An 18,764-nucleotide genomic window follows, 5' to 3' on the forward strand; every position below is an offset into this window, starting at 1 on the left:
TTTTAAAACTACAGGGTCTAATCAATTAAAATGTATTGATTGTGGTTATTACTCACCCAAATCAATAAGAAATGCAAACAAAATGCTCTTTTCTTGGTGAGGACATTAAAAGGTTATTTTATTCAGATGAAATCAGTAAAAACTGTTTAGAGTAAATGTGATCGTTCTTTCCTGTTGCTCAGTCTGGTATTTTATACAGAACCAGGCCGAACCTGCCAACAGACCCTCTGAACAAGACTCAGCACAGACGTGCAGCAGGATCAGCATGCAGTGAGTTCTTATCTGCAGCTTGAACACATGACGCTCTCAGCTGACATCAGCAGGTGACCTCACAGAAACAGCTGTTTGCAGCTTGCCTTTCTCTCCTCTGTGGTTTTATTCCTGCTGTTTACTATTTATATTTTATTCCGGCACAGCTGGTGTGGAGCACCTACAATTCTGTAGTACATGTACAATGACAGTAAAGGGCTGTTCTATTCTGTTCTATTCTAGTCTATTCTAATGTTGCCTGAAGCTGATTGGCCGATTGGCCAGCAGTAAAAACATGCCACCACCACTGCTGATGGACGTGGGAACGAAGCTGAGCCGGGACCTCAAACTGACTCTGTAATGTTTTTTCTCTTTAGCTCGGGGTCATAGGTCACGCTGACTGTTTGTGGTTGTGATTAACTGCACTCGGGCACTGCACTCGTAGGTCCCTCCTTTAAGACCCCCTTGAGGTCCTCGGTGCAAACAAAGCTGATCAAAAACTCAGTCTTTCTTTTTTTAAACACACTGTGCAGATAAATTTTCTTTTCTTTGCCAAACTGAAAACTTGCATGTTTATTTTTGCTTGTGCATCTATTCAGCTTTTTATTTTATTTTCAGTAAAAGACAGAGAGATCTGCTCTGGTTCACAGCTGTTTAAAAAGGCTCTTTATGCTTGTTGCATTTATACTCTCCTCAGAAAACTCCAAGTGGTGAAGACATAAAGCAATAATGAGCATATCTGCTGATAGATTTTAAACTTTTACTTTAAATTGTGAATGCAGAGCTGGTACTCATGCAAAGTGTTTCACTTCCTCCCGTGTTCATTAGGAATGAAACCTGCTCCAGAGGCCTGACGGAGACCAGGAAACACTCAGAAGTTATCGATAACTCAGACACAAATCACAAAAAACAGAAAGCTGAAAAATAAAGAAATACATAAAGAAACGAGTAAATATAAAAATAGGCAAGAACAGGTTAAAAAAAATATATGTATGGGAAAACTAATTTTAAAAGATGTGACATAAACTAAAAACAAAATTAAAATTGAAAACATGATGGAAAATAGAAATGAAGTGAAAATAAAACTCAAAATAAAATTAAATAATAATCTTTACTTACAAAAGTGGAATCAATTATTTATAATTTAGTTATTAAAGTCGTTTTTTCTTTTTTTTGGTTTATTAAATTCTTTATTTTACTGGACTGTATTATGTTCAGCTGTTATTACATTTAGAAAAATGTAAACACATTTTAACTGTGTTCATTATGTTTAATGTTGAGCTCTTTTGTAAACCTGATCTATTATGCTGTTGTCTTCTTTTACAGGTTGTGTTTAAGCGACACTCCTGTGAGACTTTCCAGCTGTGTGATGAATAAAGAACATCTTATTTAACCCTTCTGTACAGTGACATCACATCCTGTCATTGTGTGTATGTGAAGGTGGTGAAACTGCAGTGACCTGATTACTGTGACGACACTTCGCCTCAGTCCTGCAGAACGACTTTATTCCTGGCCAACATGAAGCTGCTGCCTCTCATCTGTCTCAGCGTCTCCGGTAAGTGTTTCTTTTTTACCGCTGCCGTCTTTCACACCCTGCAATAATCTATATAATCAATAATCATTTCCTGTAACGATTACCTGCTTTAATATTCAGATCAAAGGCTGAGCCACATAAAATCATTTTACAAAATCTCGATTTTTTAAAAATAAAGTTCCATTAAAAACATTTGTATGAGTTATTTTATCTTTTAACTCGTTGTATGTACAACTCAGGCTCTGAATGAATATCATATTTTAGCCTATTTAAATGTTTAACTCAGCGCTGTTGGCACGGGTGCTTTTTACATTATCCAGAGACACATTAGCATCGATCAGCACTGGCAGAGCTCACAGGACTCGTTGGGAAACATCTTTAACTGTGTTTATGTTTGTGGGGAAATCTAAAGATCTCAAAACTTCACAAGCTCGACCCGACTCTTCTTTCCATTTTCAAAAGCAAAAGCAGCCCAACTAATCAAAGTTAACTTCAATAATTACTTCCTCCAAACCATCAACGTGTCTTTTAGATCCCATCCCTACAAAACTGCTCAAAGAAGTCCTGCCATTAATTAATTCTTCAATCTTAAATATGATCAACTATCTCTAATAATCGGCTATGTACCACAGGCCTTCAAGGTGGCTGCAGTTAAACCTTTACTCAAAAAGCATCTCTAGACCCAGCAGTCTTAGCTAATTATAGGCCAATCTCCAACCTTCCTTTCATATCAAACATCCTTGAAAGAGTAGTTGTCAAACAGCTAACAGATCATCTGCAGAGGAATGGTTTATTTGAAGAGTTTCAGTCAGGTTTCTGTGCTGCAGTGGTTTGTATCATATCTATCTAATAGACTCCAGTTTGTGCATGTAGTAGAATAGAATAGAATAATCCCAATAATAAAAAACAGAGTACTGTACAGGTGCCAACTCTTGAGCCACGGTCGCTCACCATCACAAAAGTTTTTAAAGTATAAAACAAATATTATTACTTTAGTCCAGATAAACTGAAAAAAGAAGAAACCTGCTTTGAGGCATTTGCATTTGCAGCTGAGTGAATCTGAGCAGTAATGAAATCTCTGTACTTACAGTCACAGCTGGAATACACCTGGTTCAGTCTCCTCCTCGTGTGACTGTGATGTCAGGGTCAAAGGTCAGCCTCAAATGTAACATCACTGGGACTGGTGAAACACACGGCTGCTCTCGAGTGACATGGCTCCATATCAGGCAGGTGAGCGGCCTCAGTGCCACTCCTTGGTTTACTTCTCGAGTTCAGAGCAGGCTCTGTCTGCTGGAAGTCCCCAGAGCCGCCCAGCAGGACGCCGGCGTGTACTTCTGCGTCTACATCGATGGGGTCACGCCAGTGCTGGGCAGCGGGACGACGGTGACGGTCACAGGTGAGTGGTGGTCTCTTTATAACACTTTCTGACTCACAAGTCAAACAGATATTTGCCTTGACCCACTGGGTTTTGGTTCTTCTTTTTATTATCCTAATAAATCTGTTACAGATTTTTTATATATTTAAACAATTTTAGCTTTTTAGGAACCAAGAAAACAGCTCAGCTCAGTGATAAAGTGATAATAGTTGAATAAGGCAGCAGCAGAGCGCAATACTAAAAAACTCTTAGTTATTACCACTCTATTACTAAAGTAATAACCGGTAAATACACACATAATCTCATGGTAACAACAGTGGCTACAGCCGAGTGATAACACTCTTAAAGTTGTGTAATTGGACAATAAGGGCCTAAAACCTGTGGTACCAATGGTTATCACATGTTACCATGGTAACATGGTTATTCAGCTCTAACCTCCAAGCATCCAAACATGCAGCCGCTCCTGCAGCAAGTAGCACTGAGCCAAATGAGAAGTATCAGGAGTGTTTTTTGGAGGATATGTAAAGGTAAATGAAGGTAAATGGTCTGACAGTGTGTGCGGCTGATCAGTTAGTTCATTTTTTTATTGATACCCAGACTGATTGATCCGTTAAATGTTTATCATCTGCAAACAGGATGTGACATATGAAAGCTGCAGAGTGTAAATGTAGATTCACAACAGGAACTAAGAGTTTTATGTGTGTACATAAGATCAGAACAATATAAAGTGGCTCAGCGGTTATTTTCATATCTTAAAGAAACAGCTCTTTACTGCGCTGCTGCCTCGCACTCAGAAACTTTCTTTATTAAAAAAACAAAAAACAAAACTGTGAAATTGTTTTACCTTTCATGCTCTCAGTTATCTGTGCGGCTGTTACTTTGTTGCTTGTACACAACCAACAAAACGTGACAAGGCAGATTTATTGATTTATTTTTTTATTTTATTTTATTGATTAGCATTCAAATATCTCAATGAATACAGAATAAAGATCTACCACAATGCAAGAAAGCACGAGACAAGGCTAATCAAAAGGTATTGGCTGAAGCATTTACTTATTACCCTTTTAACAAAAGATGTTTTTGCATACAGCTCCTGTACACAGGGCTCGAAGCAAAGAATAAAACAAAGCAAAGCAAAAACAAACAAACAAACAAACAAACAAAAAACTTTTCACCTTAGATAAGTAACTACATTAAAGCAAAACAGTCAAGAGTTTCAGTTTTATTATTTTTGCTCTTTTCATTCTTGATTTATATATTTTTCTAATACTCTATTTTTAAACAAGGAAAATGAACTCCACCTTTTTAAATCACTGTCATAACTATTCCACAGGTTAACTCCTCTAACAGAAACACATCTCTGCTTTATATTTGTCCTTATCTTATTTTTTTTAAAGAAATCTGTTCCCCTTAAGTCATATTGACTCTCTGACTTTGAACAGCTTCTGAGTTCTGAGGCAAAGCAAGTTATTTTGTGCTTTATACATTATCTGTGCCATTTTATATTCAACTAAATCATAAAATTTCAGGGTATTCAGATTAATAAACAAAATGTTAGTTGGTTCTATATAGTTTGAGGCAAATGTATTGAAAGGCTTTGATGTAAAGTCAGCAGAAACATAAAATAGGATATTTTCACCTTGATATCAGCTCGCTGGTTTGAACTCGGCCGCTCACACCGAGATGTTTTTGGAGGCCAAAACACCAAACAGTGTAGATGCCACATTTGGGAGTTTCTATAAGCAGAGACAAGAAGGGACTGAGGCGCATTAAATCTTTGTAAAGCCAGACATGCGAGTGTGGTGACTGACTCACTTTGGTGGTAACTGGCTGTGCAGTTAAAAAGAACCTAAATGCAGATAAAGCACGAATGACAACAACAACAAAATCATACGTTTCATGATGCTTACTGTGGATTTAAAGGTGCTGCTAAAACACCAGAATAAATCCAGGAAGTTCAAATAAGTTCAGTGAGGGTCTGAGGAAGAATAGAGCTCAGGGAGGAAACACACCGAGGGGCGACCGACAAGGAAACACAGGTGGGAACAATTAGAGTGGGTCAGACGAAAGGTGGCGGAGATAATGAACCAAAACAATGTGCACGATAATATGAAAAAAAAAAAGGTGATTTTTCCCGTGCCAATCGGCACAGAAACAAATTATAACAAGAAAACATCTTTAAAATGGCAAAAAGACACGGAGAGGCTGCGATGATGATGCAGGGTCAGTTTTCTTTGAAATCATGACTATTACGTTTCTCACCCTGTCATCAGAATCAGAGCTCCACAGTCCTGCACTTCATCTCTTGGCTCCTTTCAACGTCAGCTCGCCCCTCCCCGTCCCGTTGATCTGCCTGGCGTCCGGGCTGAACGACACCGGTCGGGTCAAAGTCGACTGGGAGGTGGACTCTGAGGAGGATGGCGGAGCTCATGTGCTTAAGAAACTCAGTCCCACAATCCTTCCTGACACCAGGGCGGGAGTCTTCAGCTCGCAGGTTTATGTTCCTGCAGAAACCTGGTCTGCAGGTGTGGAAGTGTCCTGTGTGCTGAGTGATGGAGAGCTGAGGATCAGGAGGACCATCAGCAGCGGGACAGATGAGGTCAAATGTAAGTCATTGCCTCAGGTCTTTGAAACTCACAGCAACACAGTCTGAAGGCTTTTAGTGCTTCATTTATATGAAAAACAAAAGGCAGCAGACACACAGTTCAAGTCTCAGTTATCTGGAAGTAACAATGATAATATATCAATCTGCAACATGTTTAAATCAGCAAGTAGCGTGGTTGTGGTTCCAAGGTGTGTTTGTGTTTAACACATAGACCGCAGTATTGTAGCAACAATGTCATTACTATAAAAAGCCAGTAACCTATCTAGAGTTTAGGTTGGGATAATATTCACCCAATTCACGTCTGCTTGGTTTGAGCACCCGTATGAAAACATCTCACACTTTAGTTTCTGCTTGTTTAGCATGTGGCCGAAACAAAACCAACCCACACTCTTGCTTCTAACCATAGCTGTGACCTCTTTGATGCTAACCGGTCACCGTTTGTTTTTTAACTTGCTGAACTTTTAAAAATCCCTGCTCGCGCTTCCTGTTTCTGTTTTCTTCATGTGTGTGTGAAAGCTGATCATTTTGTTTATTTTTTCTATTGATGTCATCTGTAAACAAAATGTGATATGAAAGTTGCATTTAAGCAGACTGCAAATGTAAATATTAGTGCTGTCAATAGAAAAAAAAACAACTAATTAATCTCACAATTTTCCGTAATTAATCGATCAATAGCCTGGCTGCAAAAACATTTTTTCAACTTTGTATTTAAGCTTGTAACTGACATTTAGGCAACATAATGACATAAATGTAGAACAAACACAAAGAATGTTAAATGCTTAAATTCAAAGAGAATTTGAATAGTTGTTGTCAGTCTTGTAGCACAGCTGTGAAATGCAACAATTTAAAAACCTATATAGTTATAGGTAAGTATACACTCATATATAATATATATTAGTGCAGTCAGACTCATCACAGGGTTACTGTGGATTAATTTTGATTAATCACGGTTAAATATAATTTTTATTCTATATTAATCACATTTCATTTTGCATGAGCAAACAGACTCGAGAAAAAAGGGAAAATATACGAACTTCACATGTTCATTGAACATCTTGAACATTCATGTTAACGATAAACTCTGTAAACATGTATCCTCTCTCTCTGCCACTCGTGGGGAGGCTTCAAGTCCTTGAAACGAGGAACCAAAGATATGTAAAGCGCGTGTTCTCAGCGAAATTAACACGTCTGCAGTTTGTTCGACTTGGCGTCAGTCAATATGTCCGAGGTCGACTTACTGAGCCCCCGATGTTCCGTGAGTGGTTTGTCCAAGCTGTGTGACGCGTTAGCCAAAGTGCTAGCAGCAACCCGACTAACGTATGCTTCGAGTCAATGTGATATTTTAAGCTGGAAGCGCTGGGGTGAAATTTCCTTCTTGCACAATGTGCATAAGACTTTATGTGGGTCGACTGTTCCGTCGTGTTATTTTTTTAATACTCAAATTTCCCATCGAGAGGGCCGATGTGCGTTTATCATCTTCCACACTGACTGAGTTGATTGGTTCACTACCAGATCAACTGCCCGTTTGTGCGAAGGGAACTCTACTTGGACAAACTGCCCAAAATGCGTTGACGGAAACATTTCAGGGACTTTGAGTCATTCTGTGCTCCAGATACGTTAATTGCGTTAAAAACATTTTAATCGCGTTGACCATGATGGCGGATTAATTTGCATTAAGGCAATAATTTTGACAGCACTAGTAAATTCACAACAGGAACGAATTTGAGGAAGTGAAACGGGGACATGAAACGCTCCAATATAAAGGCAAATACACACCATCAAGCCCTGCTCTCAAAAACTGACATAGATGTAACGCCGTCTGTGAAGCTGGATTTAAGAAATAAGTGCTTAAAGTTTAGCACCATCTTCTGTCAGTATGGAGCGTGATGTCATGTGGTTGGTTGGTCCTCCATAGGTTGCGGCTAACAGACCTACATTAGTTAGCTAACTAGGGAGAGAATCGATGACTCAGAGGACAATAACGACACGAAAACTAAAAGTTTGTAAGAGGGGATCACATTTGTGCAGCAACAATGAGTTTTATGTTAAGAAACAAGGATATTTACACTCTCTCTGTCTTTAGCAGTACTTGGCTGTTTGGCTAGCTGCAGTCAAATGGGAAAATCCAGCTGTTAGCCACAATGTTCGGGTTCATTATTGTGTCATTTGTCTTCTAAACTTGCTGAACTTTTAAAAATCCCTGCTCAAACTTCCTGTTTCTATTTGTTTTTTTTCGTGTGTGTGAAAGCATCCAGTCAGTGTGTGTTTCTGACCTCCATCATTGCCACTGCATGTGCCGCCTTTTTTACCTCCACTGTGGCACTCGGCGTCCTGCTGTCGCGCCGACACAGTGAGTACGGCGTTTTTATGTTTTATTTTTTGTATTTATTTTTTCATTGGGAGGTTTGTTTAGTAAAATTCAAATTATAATCTAAAGGTTGATGACTCGAAGATTATGCTGACTGTCACTTGCATTGACTGTTTAGGAAAATCAGAGAAAAATATCATTTGCATAATAACTGGAACGTGGTGTAAGTCCACAACTCCAGAAGAAGTTTGAAATGTTTTGTAACGAGCAAAAAAAATCCAACACCCTAAAAACCTTGAATTGTGAATCGTGTCGTAACACATTTGATATTTTCAGAAAATGTATAAAAATCCATGTAAAATATATATATTTTTATTTTTTTACAGAAAAAACGCCAAAGATCAGTGACGAGGTAACAGAGAGTTTACAGTGTTGTTGTTTTGCTATTTCTGGGTGTGACCACATGTTTAGGGACTGTGAACGGGGCAGAGGGGGCGTGTCCTTACTTTGCTACACACGTCCCAACATCTGGATTTGTGGACATTAAATATTTATCCCGAAAAACCAAAGAATAAATGACAAATGTAACCGTTCCCTGCTGATTTTACAAACTTCTACTTAATGCTTAGTTACTTCTCACGAAAAGGAATACAATGAAGAAGAGGCTCTTGCTAATAAACGTATAAAACATAATTTAAATATAGACTCGCCTGTCGCTTCACTAAATACAGACTCTGATTGCTTTTGACCTGACGATGTGTCCACAGACGTCTCCGGAGCTTCATTATGCTGCTCTGAGGTTTTCAGCTTCAGGTGGAGGAAACATCAGATGAAGCTGCTGCGATTCGTCAAACACAGTTTTCACCGAGCCGAGGACGCAAAGAAATACCAACAAATCTGATTGGCTGAAGATAGATAGATATTGTATCGATCGGACTTTCTCTCTTTGCCAATTTTATCTGAATTTTTCTAAAAAATGTCAAACTCTTCCATTTAAAATATGCTTAAAGAAAGCTGTTTGATGCAGTGACCACAGACAGACCACAGACGTGTCCTGTAATGTTTCTAACATGATGCTGACATTTTTAGTAAATGACTTTATTATGATTCTGAACTTTACAGCTGCAGATGTTCATATTACATAAAGTTCTTTTTACAGTGGAGCCAATTCTACTCATGAATTTGATTTAAAAAGTCAAATATTACCTGTTTTTAATCATAAATGTATTCATATAACTTCATTATTTTTTTACTCATTGTGTCAGAGTTTGAAATTTCACAAATGTGAAGATATATCTGCTGATTTTCTCTTGCTTGCACCTGTCTGTATAAATGGTTTCCTCTAAAGGTTCTGCACCGTTCTCTGGTATTTACTCTCAGGCGAATAATAAGCTCTGATGTCCTGTCTCCACTTCACGCTTTTTTTTTAGATCGTTTTAGGGCATGAACTGCAACGTAGGTTTGAGGTTAACCAGTCAGATGTTTCCTGTGTGTCTGTGGAAGAGAAAAGGGGTCAGAGAGGCAAACCGAAGTGTTTGAGCTGCAGACTAAAGAAAGACAGACGGACCTGTTTCTGTTCACTCAGCTGTTTTCTGTTTGCTGCAGTGGAAAATTATTTGTGCTCATTTGAATTTTGGGTTTCCGTTGCATCGATCAGTGTCTGAACAGCACGTCATCTTACAAGCTTCAGCTCCTGATACAGCAATATGTGCAGTAACAACCTGAATGCAAATATTTGCAGTAGGAAAGAAAAGAGTTGATATATGTCCACGAGGACGTAACATTAACTGTTCAAAAGTCACTTTGAGGTGCCATGTGCCACCAAGGAACCAAGAAGCTGCTCGGTGCCTCTCGGGCCCCACAAGAGGCGACAAACTTTAAACTAAAGCAGTGGAAATGTACAAAGTTTGCAACATCAGTATGCGGGACCTGACCTGACCTGCCTGAGGACGCCCCTTCTTGTTCCCATTGTGGTGTGCATGATTCTGACCTTGTGTTTGACCCTGAGTTATCTTCCGTGAGAGTGAGTTGGTGGTGCAGGGACTCTGATTCATGAAACTTTTGCACAACACCTCCAACTGTCCCGTGAATCAGCGCTGCTCGCCACTAATCCACTCACATCATTTCCGAGGTTTACGGCCCAGGGGAGAAAGTTACCGTCACCAGCTGCTTCTTCACTGTCATTTACAAAACAGCAGCTGCAATAATAATAGTAGTAATAACTAAAATATGCAGTTTCCAGTGCGTTTGTGGTGGGACTGGTGAAACTTTCCTTTTGGCTAAAGCATATAGTTAGGGCTGGACCAGGTGACCCTGAATCCTCCCTTAGTTATGCTGCAATAGACGTAGGCTGCCGGGAGATTCCCATGATGCATTGGGTTTTTCTTCTTCACTCACTATGTGTTAACAGACCTCTCTGCATCAAATCATATCTGTTATTAATCTCTGTCTCTCTTCCACAGCATGTCTTTATCCTGTCTTCCTTCTCTCACACCAACCAATCACAGCAGATGGCCCCGCCCCTCCCTGAGCCTGGTTCTGCTGGAGGTTTCTTCCTGTTAAAAGGGAGTTTTTTCCTTCCCACTGTCGCCAAAGCGCTTGCTCATAGGGGGTCATATGATTGTTGGGTTTTCTCTGTATCTATTATTGGCTTTCAATTTAAGGCTTTCATCTTTAAAAAAATGGGACACTCTAAACTAGAGTCCCGGGAGATTCTGTGACTAACTGGCTGAATTTGAAATTTCATGTGATTGGAATTTCAGCAGCTGTTGAATTTAATGACAAGTCTCAGAAATGTTTGTCTTCTTCAAACGTTTATTAAAAACAATGTTCTGAGAAAGAAAATGTCTATTTACATCTGTAGCAATACAACAGTACAAAAACACGCTGGCAGTGCCCTCTGGTGTTCACACAGAGGATCACATCGTCCGTTGTTTTACAAATGCTAAATTTCCTCTTAGTAGCTTTTTGGTGACGCAGAAACAGATTACTGTGATACTAAAGGGAACCCCCACAACATTTCTTTAAACTGTAAGTGTAAATCAGGGCCGTGCAGAGAGGTTTAAAGGGGCGGGTGCTCAAAGTTAAAAAGGGGCACATTGAACCAGGCTGAATAACAACAACACACATTCATCAAGAATCTAATGTGGGCAACAAGGCAAAGCAAACGTAGCCGATGTTTTACCTGATGGGTACAATGTTGCTTTAGAGGGGTTGCTGTGGATAGTGCTGGAGGGCAGGGCTGTGCTGATCTGAGACTGTAGACATTAAAAAGTCCATAGGAGAGATGGTAGCTGATTAAACAAGTGTCATGAGATAATAACAAAATGCAAAGATTGGTGACAGCGCTTGGAACCATAAGGCAACAAAAAACTGTGAGAAATAATTTAGGCTCTGCCTGTGAATCACTCTTTGCTTCTCTTCTTCCTTCCATCATTTCATATATCACTCTCCACTTGCTGTCTATGTGAGAACAAGGCACAACTTGCTATTGCAACAAACTATAATTTAATTATCCACACCTAACAACTGTTGCACTTAATGATGACAGAAAAATGTTATAGCACTGCCTTTAGTAGCCTCACACAGCTCTACTGTTTCCTCCTCATGTCCTTACCAGGCATGTCTGGACAATGTTATATCATGAGTAATATTTTTTTAAAATCCATCTAAATAAAACACACACATGCACGCACACACAGTGACATTTTAGACCTTCTTCAGAATACTGTATATACTATGGGCATCACGGTGCTGATCCAGAATCCTTACATTATTATTTATTACTAGAGCTACAATAATAAAGCAATGAGGAGGGGGAAGTAATAAATATGAAATAATGTATTTATGATGATTCCATTTGTTTCACTATCCACTCTGTGAAGGAGCAAAGCTTATTACATGTTTAAACTGTAGAGATACAATCATTTTACTGCTGTAAAATCCAAATTTTGTCTTATTTAAAATATAAATCTAATATAATCTGCTTCTTAATGTATGTTCTTTAAAATACAGCATGTGTTTTTTAATATATTATAATTATAATAATGCGTAATTATGTGGACATGCATATTAGACCGTTTTTTAGTGAAATATAATCCCTCCAGAAAGGCAGGAAAAGCCCGGAAACTTACTTTAAAACTAAATATGTTCCCTAAAACGGTGACAGAGCTACAGACCCATGACAGCCTTACACAGGTAGCCAGCAGCTATGACCAGCACTACATATGTAGTTAATAAAAGGACAGGTAATGTTTGTCGCGCTGTTGCTTCAACATACCAACGTGTACGTAATAAGCTAATACTCCTGTGTGCTACACACTACAGTGTGCGCTGTACACCTACTTACTGGTTTTGTCGCATCAGTCTGTGTCTCTGAGTTAACTTGTGTTTCTCCTACAGCTCCGGACAGCAAAAAATGCGCGTGCTCTTTGTGAGCTCGTTCCCGGCTCGTAACCAGCGCGTTCTGCCGTCAAGGGCGATCATTGGTTAAATGTGATCATGTGACTGATGCAAAACTGATGCAAAACTGTGATTAAAAGTATATATATATATACATATATTATATATGTATATATATATATATATATATATATATATACATATATAATATATGTATATATATATATATATATATATATATACATATATTATATATGTATATATATATATATATATATATACATATATAATATATGTATATATATATATATATATATACATATATTATATATGTATATATATATATATATATATATATATATATATATATATATATATATATATATATATATATATATATATATATATATATATATATATATATATATATAATAGTATGTATATATGGATACAAGCGCAAGTACGACAATGTGCTCTTTCTTGTGGTTCTTCTATCGATTAAGTTCGTAATCACTTTAATTTATTGAACATAAAAGATGTTTTTGAATAATTGAACCATGTCTGACCATCTCAAAGTTGTTTGTTTCTTGTATAAAGATTTATTTTGCTAACAGGTGTGCAGGGATATAGTAGCAGAAGCAACCCTATGGTTTAGACACATCTCCTTGATGGACTCCTGAAGCTGTGAAGAAGTAAGTTTGATAGTAAATGTGCCCCGCCCCCTCACTAACACTGATCACTGAAATTATAATCTGTGACATTAATCTATTTTTTTTAATATTCTGTGGTTTCTAATCTGGAAAACAAAAGAAACAAAAACAGGAAAAATGTTCTCGTTTCTTCAGAAGTCACTTGGATGAAACGTCCAGATGAACAGAATCAACTTTTGGAGAGGAAACGAACTCATTTTGGTTGCTGTGTCAAATCCTGAAAGTGGGTTTGTCTTTGATTCAAGTTAGGGTTTTTGGTCATTGAATAGGGTCACACAGGGTCCCCATGAAGATGGCAGGGCGAACGTGTGTTTGCGTTATCTGCGCAGTGCTGCCACCTGCTGGATCCAGCAGTCAACACACTGCATGGATTTTAGTTTGACGTGAAACTCTAATGAAGAGGAGGTGAGTGTGGGGGAGGAAGTAGAGGACTGTTCCGATCCCTTCTGAAAAAAAAGGGGAAAAGCATATTTCATATCATAAAATTATTAAACGAATCAATCTGTTTAATTTGCTAATAATAAAACTAATTCCAATGACGACAACATAACAATATGATCTTCTCCATCATCGTTTGCTTTTGAGCTGTTTTTTCTTCCTCGCTACCCTTTCATCCACTCTGCTTTAATCTTCCTTCTTATCATCCATTCGCTTCCGCTTATCCTTTTTCAGGGTCGCGGGGGGCGCTGGAGCCTATCCCAGCTGCCATAGGGCGAGAGGCAGGGTACACCCTTGCCAGTCTGTCGCAGGGCCAACACACAGGGACAGACAACCATTCACACTCACATTCATTCACACCTAGTGACAATTTGGATTATCCAATTAACCTATCCCCACAAGCTGCATGTCTTTGGACGGTGGGAAGCCCACGCAAAACACGGAGAGAACATGCAGACTCCACACAGAAAGACCCCGGCCTGATGTTGGAATTGAACTCAGGACCTTCTTGCTGTACGGCAACAGTGCTAACCACCGTGCCACCGTGCTGCCCAGACTGCCCAGGAAGACTGATGTCCTTCTTATCAGTCTTTTTTTCATTTGCGTCCTTCTTTTCTGCGCTTTGTATTTGTTGGAATCAGCCAATGAGCATGCAGAGACTCACCAGGTGTTGCAGCAGCTCGTAGTTGTGTGTGATGACTTGGTGTCTGATGTCAGGAAGGAGATCTTCAAGCTTCTTTGTGCATTGCTCATACTGAGTGAGTCTGTGGGCCACCGTGGTGCTCTGACCAAAACAAGGACCAATAAATAAAATGAGCTTTGAATCACAACATGCCAAAGCTCAAAGTGAAACTGTGTGTTATTATTGTGTAATAGCAACAATTAATTTTGATACATCTTATCTGGATTTGGATATTAATGCGCCTCCTGCTGTTAAATAAAGACATGTGATTTGAGTTGTACCTGGTTCAGGTAAGCAGGCGTCTCTTTGCAAGGCTCAAACGGCAGACCTTTCAGATGCGCCTGCAGCAAAAACACAGGTGTGAGCGAGACTCAGTAAACTGTTTCAAATGGGTAAACATGCACATTTATTCAAAGAGAGTGTTGTGTGGACGCCTGAACGGCTCGTGTCTCACATCCTCTTTCAGGTAGCTGTTGTATTTTTCCAGCGCCCCGTGGAGGTCCTCAACGATGCTCTTCATTTCAGCGTTTGGTGGTAATGCCCGACCTGCAGCCAGCTCCACCAAAACCCCGAGAAACAGGATGAGCAGGTACTCACAATGCACTGCAACAGAAAGAAGAGGCTTTGGTTTCAAACCGCTGAAGCGAGACTTGTTAATCTCACCTGACCCTGAGATAACCTGGTGTTTGTGGGCTTTACATAAAATCCTGTGACCAGTGACTCAGTCAGCTACCGGCTGTGAGATGGAGATGTTAAAAACAGATGCTGCCAATGACTCTGTTAAAAAAAACTTTCCGTAGGATGTCTTTGGCTTTATTGGGTGATAATAAGTCTATTAGGCAATAGTGACTCACAGTGAACAGGATATACTGCAAAAATACTTTAGAGGTGGAGTTTAAATCTAATTCAGTATGGGAATGAGACCGCTCCACGGGTCATGCAGGGCCGTCACACTATCCTGTGTCCCCCACACGATTAAAACGACGTTATTTTACCTATGAAAAACAACATGTTGTCTGTCAGCTGTCTCCCTTCAGTTAAAGACTGAAGGTGTAAAGAATTTAAATCTATAACTACAAAATTAAAGGGAAAGAAAAAAGGACATATTGTGTCATTCGCATATTTTACGAATATCGTGGTAATTACAAGTTTATAGTGACTGAAAGCTCAAATTTCTCTACTTTGTTTGTCTGCAGTGAAAGTTCTTCAGATTACAAACGTAAGTAGGTGAACCTTCAAACACAGTCACAGCACATACAGGCGCGTTTTGACTGTTTTTGATCGACCTGCTCCGTCGCTCGTTTGTCTCAGATCGTCCTTCACTCGACTTTAACTTTACGCGCAGAAAAACACGCAGACATCGAACAAATTATACTTGTAATTTATTTTGTTTCGTTCATTGCTTTATTTTGTGGAGTTTTGTTTTCAGTTCAGTTTCATTTATTTTAGTGTTTAGTTGTTTTTAGTTTCGGTGCCTTTGATGTTTCATCACCGTGGCGAGCGGAAGAAATATCAGAATGGAGATTTCGACTCACGCTCCACGCGTCTGTTTAAGGAGACGTGGGAGTTTAAAACCTGCTGATGTTAAATTTGACCAAACTAAGAAAGAATAAATTAAGGACGTTTCCTGTTGAATTTTATCCATGCGCAATATCCTTTCAGATCGTTTTCATTTGTTTCGACTGTACTTTTACATTTTTATCTAAAAACATTTTTTGTCATCGCTAGTTTGTGCTGTAGTTTTATTTAGTGAAATAGAAAGACCTTTGCGGACTCTGCGCACCTTGCCTTGAACCACAGAGAGAGGAGCACGTTCTGTGCGCAATTTACGCGCACGCATGCGCGCTGCTGGCGAGAACATCACCCTGACATATCGGTCAGCGGGGTCACAACGACCCGCGGACCCCTGCTCTGCTGACCGTCAGGTTGTTAAATGTGAAATTTTCAAATAATTAAAAAATAATTCGGTGACATTTCTGCACCTGTCAGATTAAAAAGAGCAACTTTAATCTTGCTTCATATTCAAAACACAAAAAGTGAAAAAATACAAAGCAAATGGACGTTTTTACCTCCTTCCAAATAAACCATAAACTCCAATAAAATAAATAAAATAAAATCTATAAAGTGTAGAGGAATTATTTGTCGGATTTCTGAAGTGTTTTGCAAAAACTCCACCAAAAGAAAAGCACAAACGTTTCTGTGCTGCGGAAATTACAGTGAAAGAAATTTGTTTAGTTTTTAGTTTCAGTGTCAGGCTTATAAAATATATCGAGTAATCTGAGTAATTCCAGGCTCAATAAGTTCACAATGAAATCAGAAAGTCACGAAGTCAAAGTTTGACTCTCCCCAAACTTCATGTCTCCTAAATCAAAGAATCTGTTCGGCCTTTTTCAGACTTCATTCAAATAATAATTCGTTTCGTTTTCCACAATGAAATTCCAAGAATCCACAGCAAACACCAACTCAGTGCATTTAAACACTGGTGGCACAATAGTATTATTTTCTTTAAATAATTTTCTAATCAAAGATCAAATCAGCCTCAGATATTTGCAAATGAAAGTCAGTTTATTTGTCATCATAAATCCAAAAACTGATGAAATCACTTTGCGCATACAGGTGACGACTGATGACTGGATCACATATTTTAATTTAATCTTTATTCTAAGCAAAGATCATTTCAAACTACACAAGATCTCACATACTTTATATAACAGCGCCTGTCACTGGGGAAACTGCACACACTTCTTGTGCATGACAACATGTTTTTGAGATAATAATAATAATAATAATAATAATAATAATAATAATAAGGACAATTAAATTTGCCCTTCTGTATCATTCTCCTGATTTACCTTCGAGCGCTTTCATTTTTGCCTTTGTTTCTTTCACATGCGAATCAGGACCTAACTTCATTTCAGGTATTTCTGCTTGTTCAAGCATGCAGATGTTTAGCTGTGCAGCTCATCCCAGCTGCTGGGAACAGACATGCATTTGGTTGGCAGACAAATATTGAAATTCAAGCACAAACTCTAAAAAATGGTGCAAAAATATCAAGAATAATAGTTTTAAATGTTTGAAATAAAAGGTAAGCAAAGGTAAGGAAGACATTTAAAACTGACTTGTTGTCCTGTGATGGTCCAGACTTCGGTCCCTGCTCCTCTGGTCTGTGGTCCTGTCCTGTGGAGGCTGTGATGTGAGGTCTTCATGCTCCTGATGCTCATATTTAAGCTCCGTCTGTCGTGTGCTGAAGCAGATTCCGAGGAAGCCGTCGGCTCGCTTCTCAGAAGGTTTGACATCAGTTTTTTTTCTGCTAAGTCACTTTCCAGGACGATCCGGAGACTCTCAGAGCTGAGTCAGAGTTACACTGAAGGTGTTTCCTGCCTGCACGTCATGTCACACGATTAAATAAGGGAATTTCCTGATCTTCCTTATTATTCACATTTCACAATAACTCTTTCATCACTTGCAGTGAGGCACTTACTCATACATACATTAAATAACCACAAAGCACAGAGATGTAAAAGGAAAACAATACTTTAATACGTTTTCCCTCTTCTAGTAGAGAAGATCGTATATGGCACATAAAGCTTTCAGACAAAATGCTGATTGGACAATATTTGAAAGCCTTAAAATTCACACGTTTTGCAAACCACTGTTTGCTGGCATTTCTAGTGTCACTGACCTTCAAAAACACTTCGCACTGCACGCATGCAGAGATTTATTTTATTAATGGTGTTTAAGTGCAGGCGGCACAGTGTGGGTGGCCGTCTGCGTCCATGTGACAGGCTGGTGAGCTGTCCAGGTGTCCCACGCCTCTCGCCCTAAGACAGAGAGAATGGATGGGGCGTGTTTATGTATTACATTTACGCAACAATACAGTCACACAGACGATCATCGCAGGAAACGATTAGCTGGAAAAAAGTTGCCTTCAGGGCTTTTTTAATAGTAAAGCTGAAAAATAGTGGAAAGGAATTTTTGCCCCGAGCAGAGGAGTGTCTGCAGAGCTTTGCTACAGTAGCAACAAAAATGTGATCAGAGTGCTGTTTTATGCAAATAATGAACATTTGGGGGGGTTGTGACGTTTTTCCGTCCTCACATGAACACCTGCAGGCTCGGCGGATTCTTCTCACATCCAAATTTGGAAATAAGTCACACGTCTGAGGAAAAGATTAGATGTCTCAACCGGCTCGGGATTGCGTCAGTGTTCCCCTAAAAGAGAGGGAGGAGCAGGGCTGTCGGCTTTGTTGGACAGTTTGAAACCTACAGGAAGTGTTGAAAGATGGCTGCAGGGTGACTTGGGTCCAGGTTCATGTTCACTTCTGATTAAAAATCTTTAAAAACAAAAAAACAAATGAAGTAAAATGAAGAAGAAGAAAAATAAAAGTGTCACCGTTTTTCTTTTTAAGATGACACATTTGACCTGAACATCCTGGATTATACTCGCAGGACTTTGCAGACTGTT

General features: G+C 39.1%; 1 protein-coding gene across 1 annotated transcript; it reads left to right on the forward strand.

Annotated features, from left to right (window-relative positions):
• Positions 1 to 1,767: 1,767 nt before the first annotated feature.
• On the forward strand, positions 1,768 to 9,095 carry LOC148100723 (uncharacterized). The gene is made up of 6 exons (XM_087847866.1): positions 1,768 to 1,804; positions 2,874 to 3,179; positions 5,432 to 5,764; positions 8,012 to 8,113; positions 8,458 to 8,483; positions 8,839 to 9,095. The coding sequence occupies exons 1-6, from the start codon at positions 1,768 to 1,770 to the stop codon at positions 8,902 to 8,904; spliced, it is 870 nt and encodes a 289-aa protein (XP_087703992.1). The 3' UTR covers positions 8,905 to 9,095.
• Positions 9,096 to 18,764: the final 9,669 nt, after the last annotated feature.

The sequence above is a fragment of the Neolamprologus brichardi genome, chromosome 11 (assembly GCF_056152115.1).
Source record: "Neolamprologus brichardi isolate AB-2024 chromosome 11, ASM5615211v1, whole genome shotgun sequence".
In the NCBI taxonomy this organism is placed as follows: Eukaryota; Metazoa; Chordata; class Actinopteri; order Cichliformes; family Cichlidae; genus Neolamprologus; species Neolamprologus brichardi.

Coding starts and splice junctions, on each gene's coding strand:
- LOC148100723 (XM_087847866.1), top strand. CDS start 1,768: ATGAAGCTGCTGCCTCTCATCTGTCTCAGCGTCTCCG. Junction 3,180..5,431: donor GACGACGGTGACGGTCACAG/GTGAGTGGTGGT, acceptor CCCTGTCATCAG/AATCAGAGCTCCACAGTCCT. Junction 5,765..8,011: donor CGGGACAGATGAGGTCAAAT/GTAAGTCATTGC, acceptor TGTGTGTGAAAG/CATCCAGTCAGTGTGTGTTT.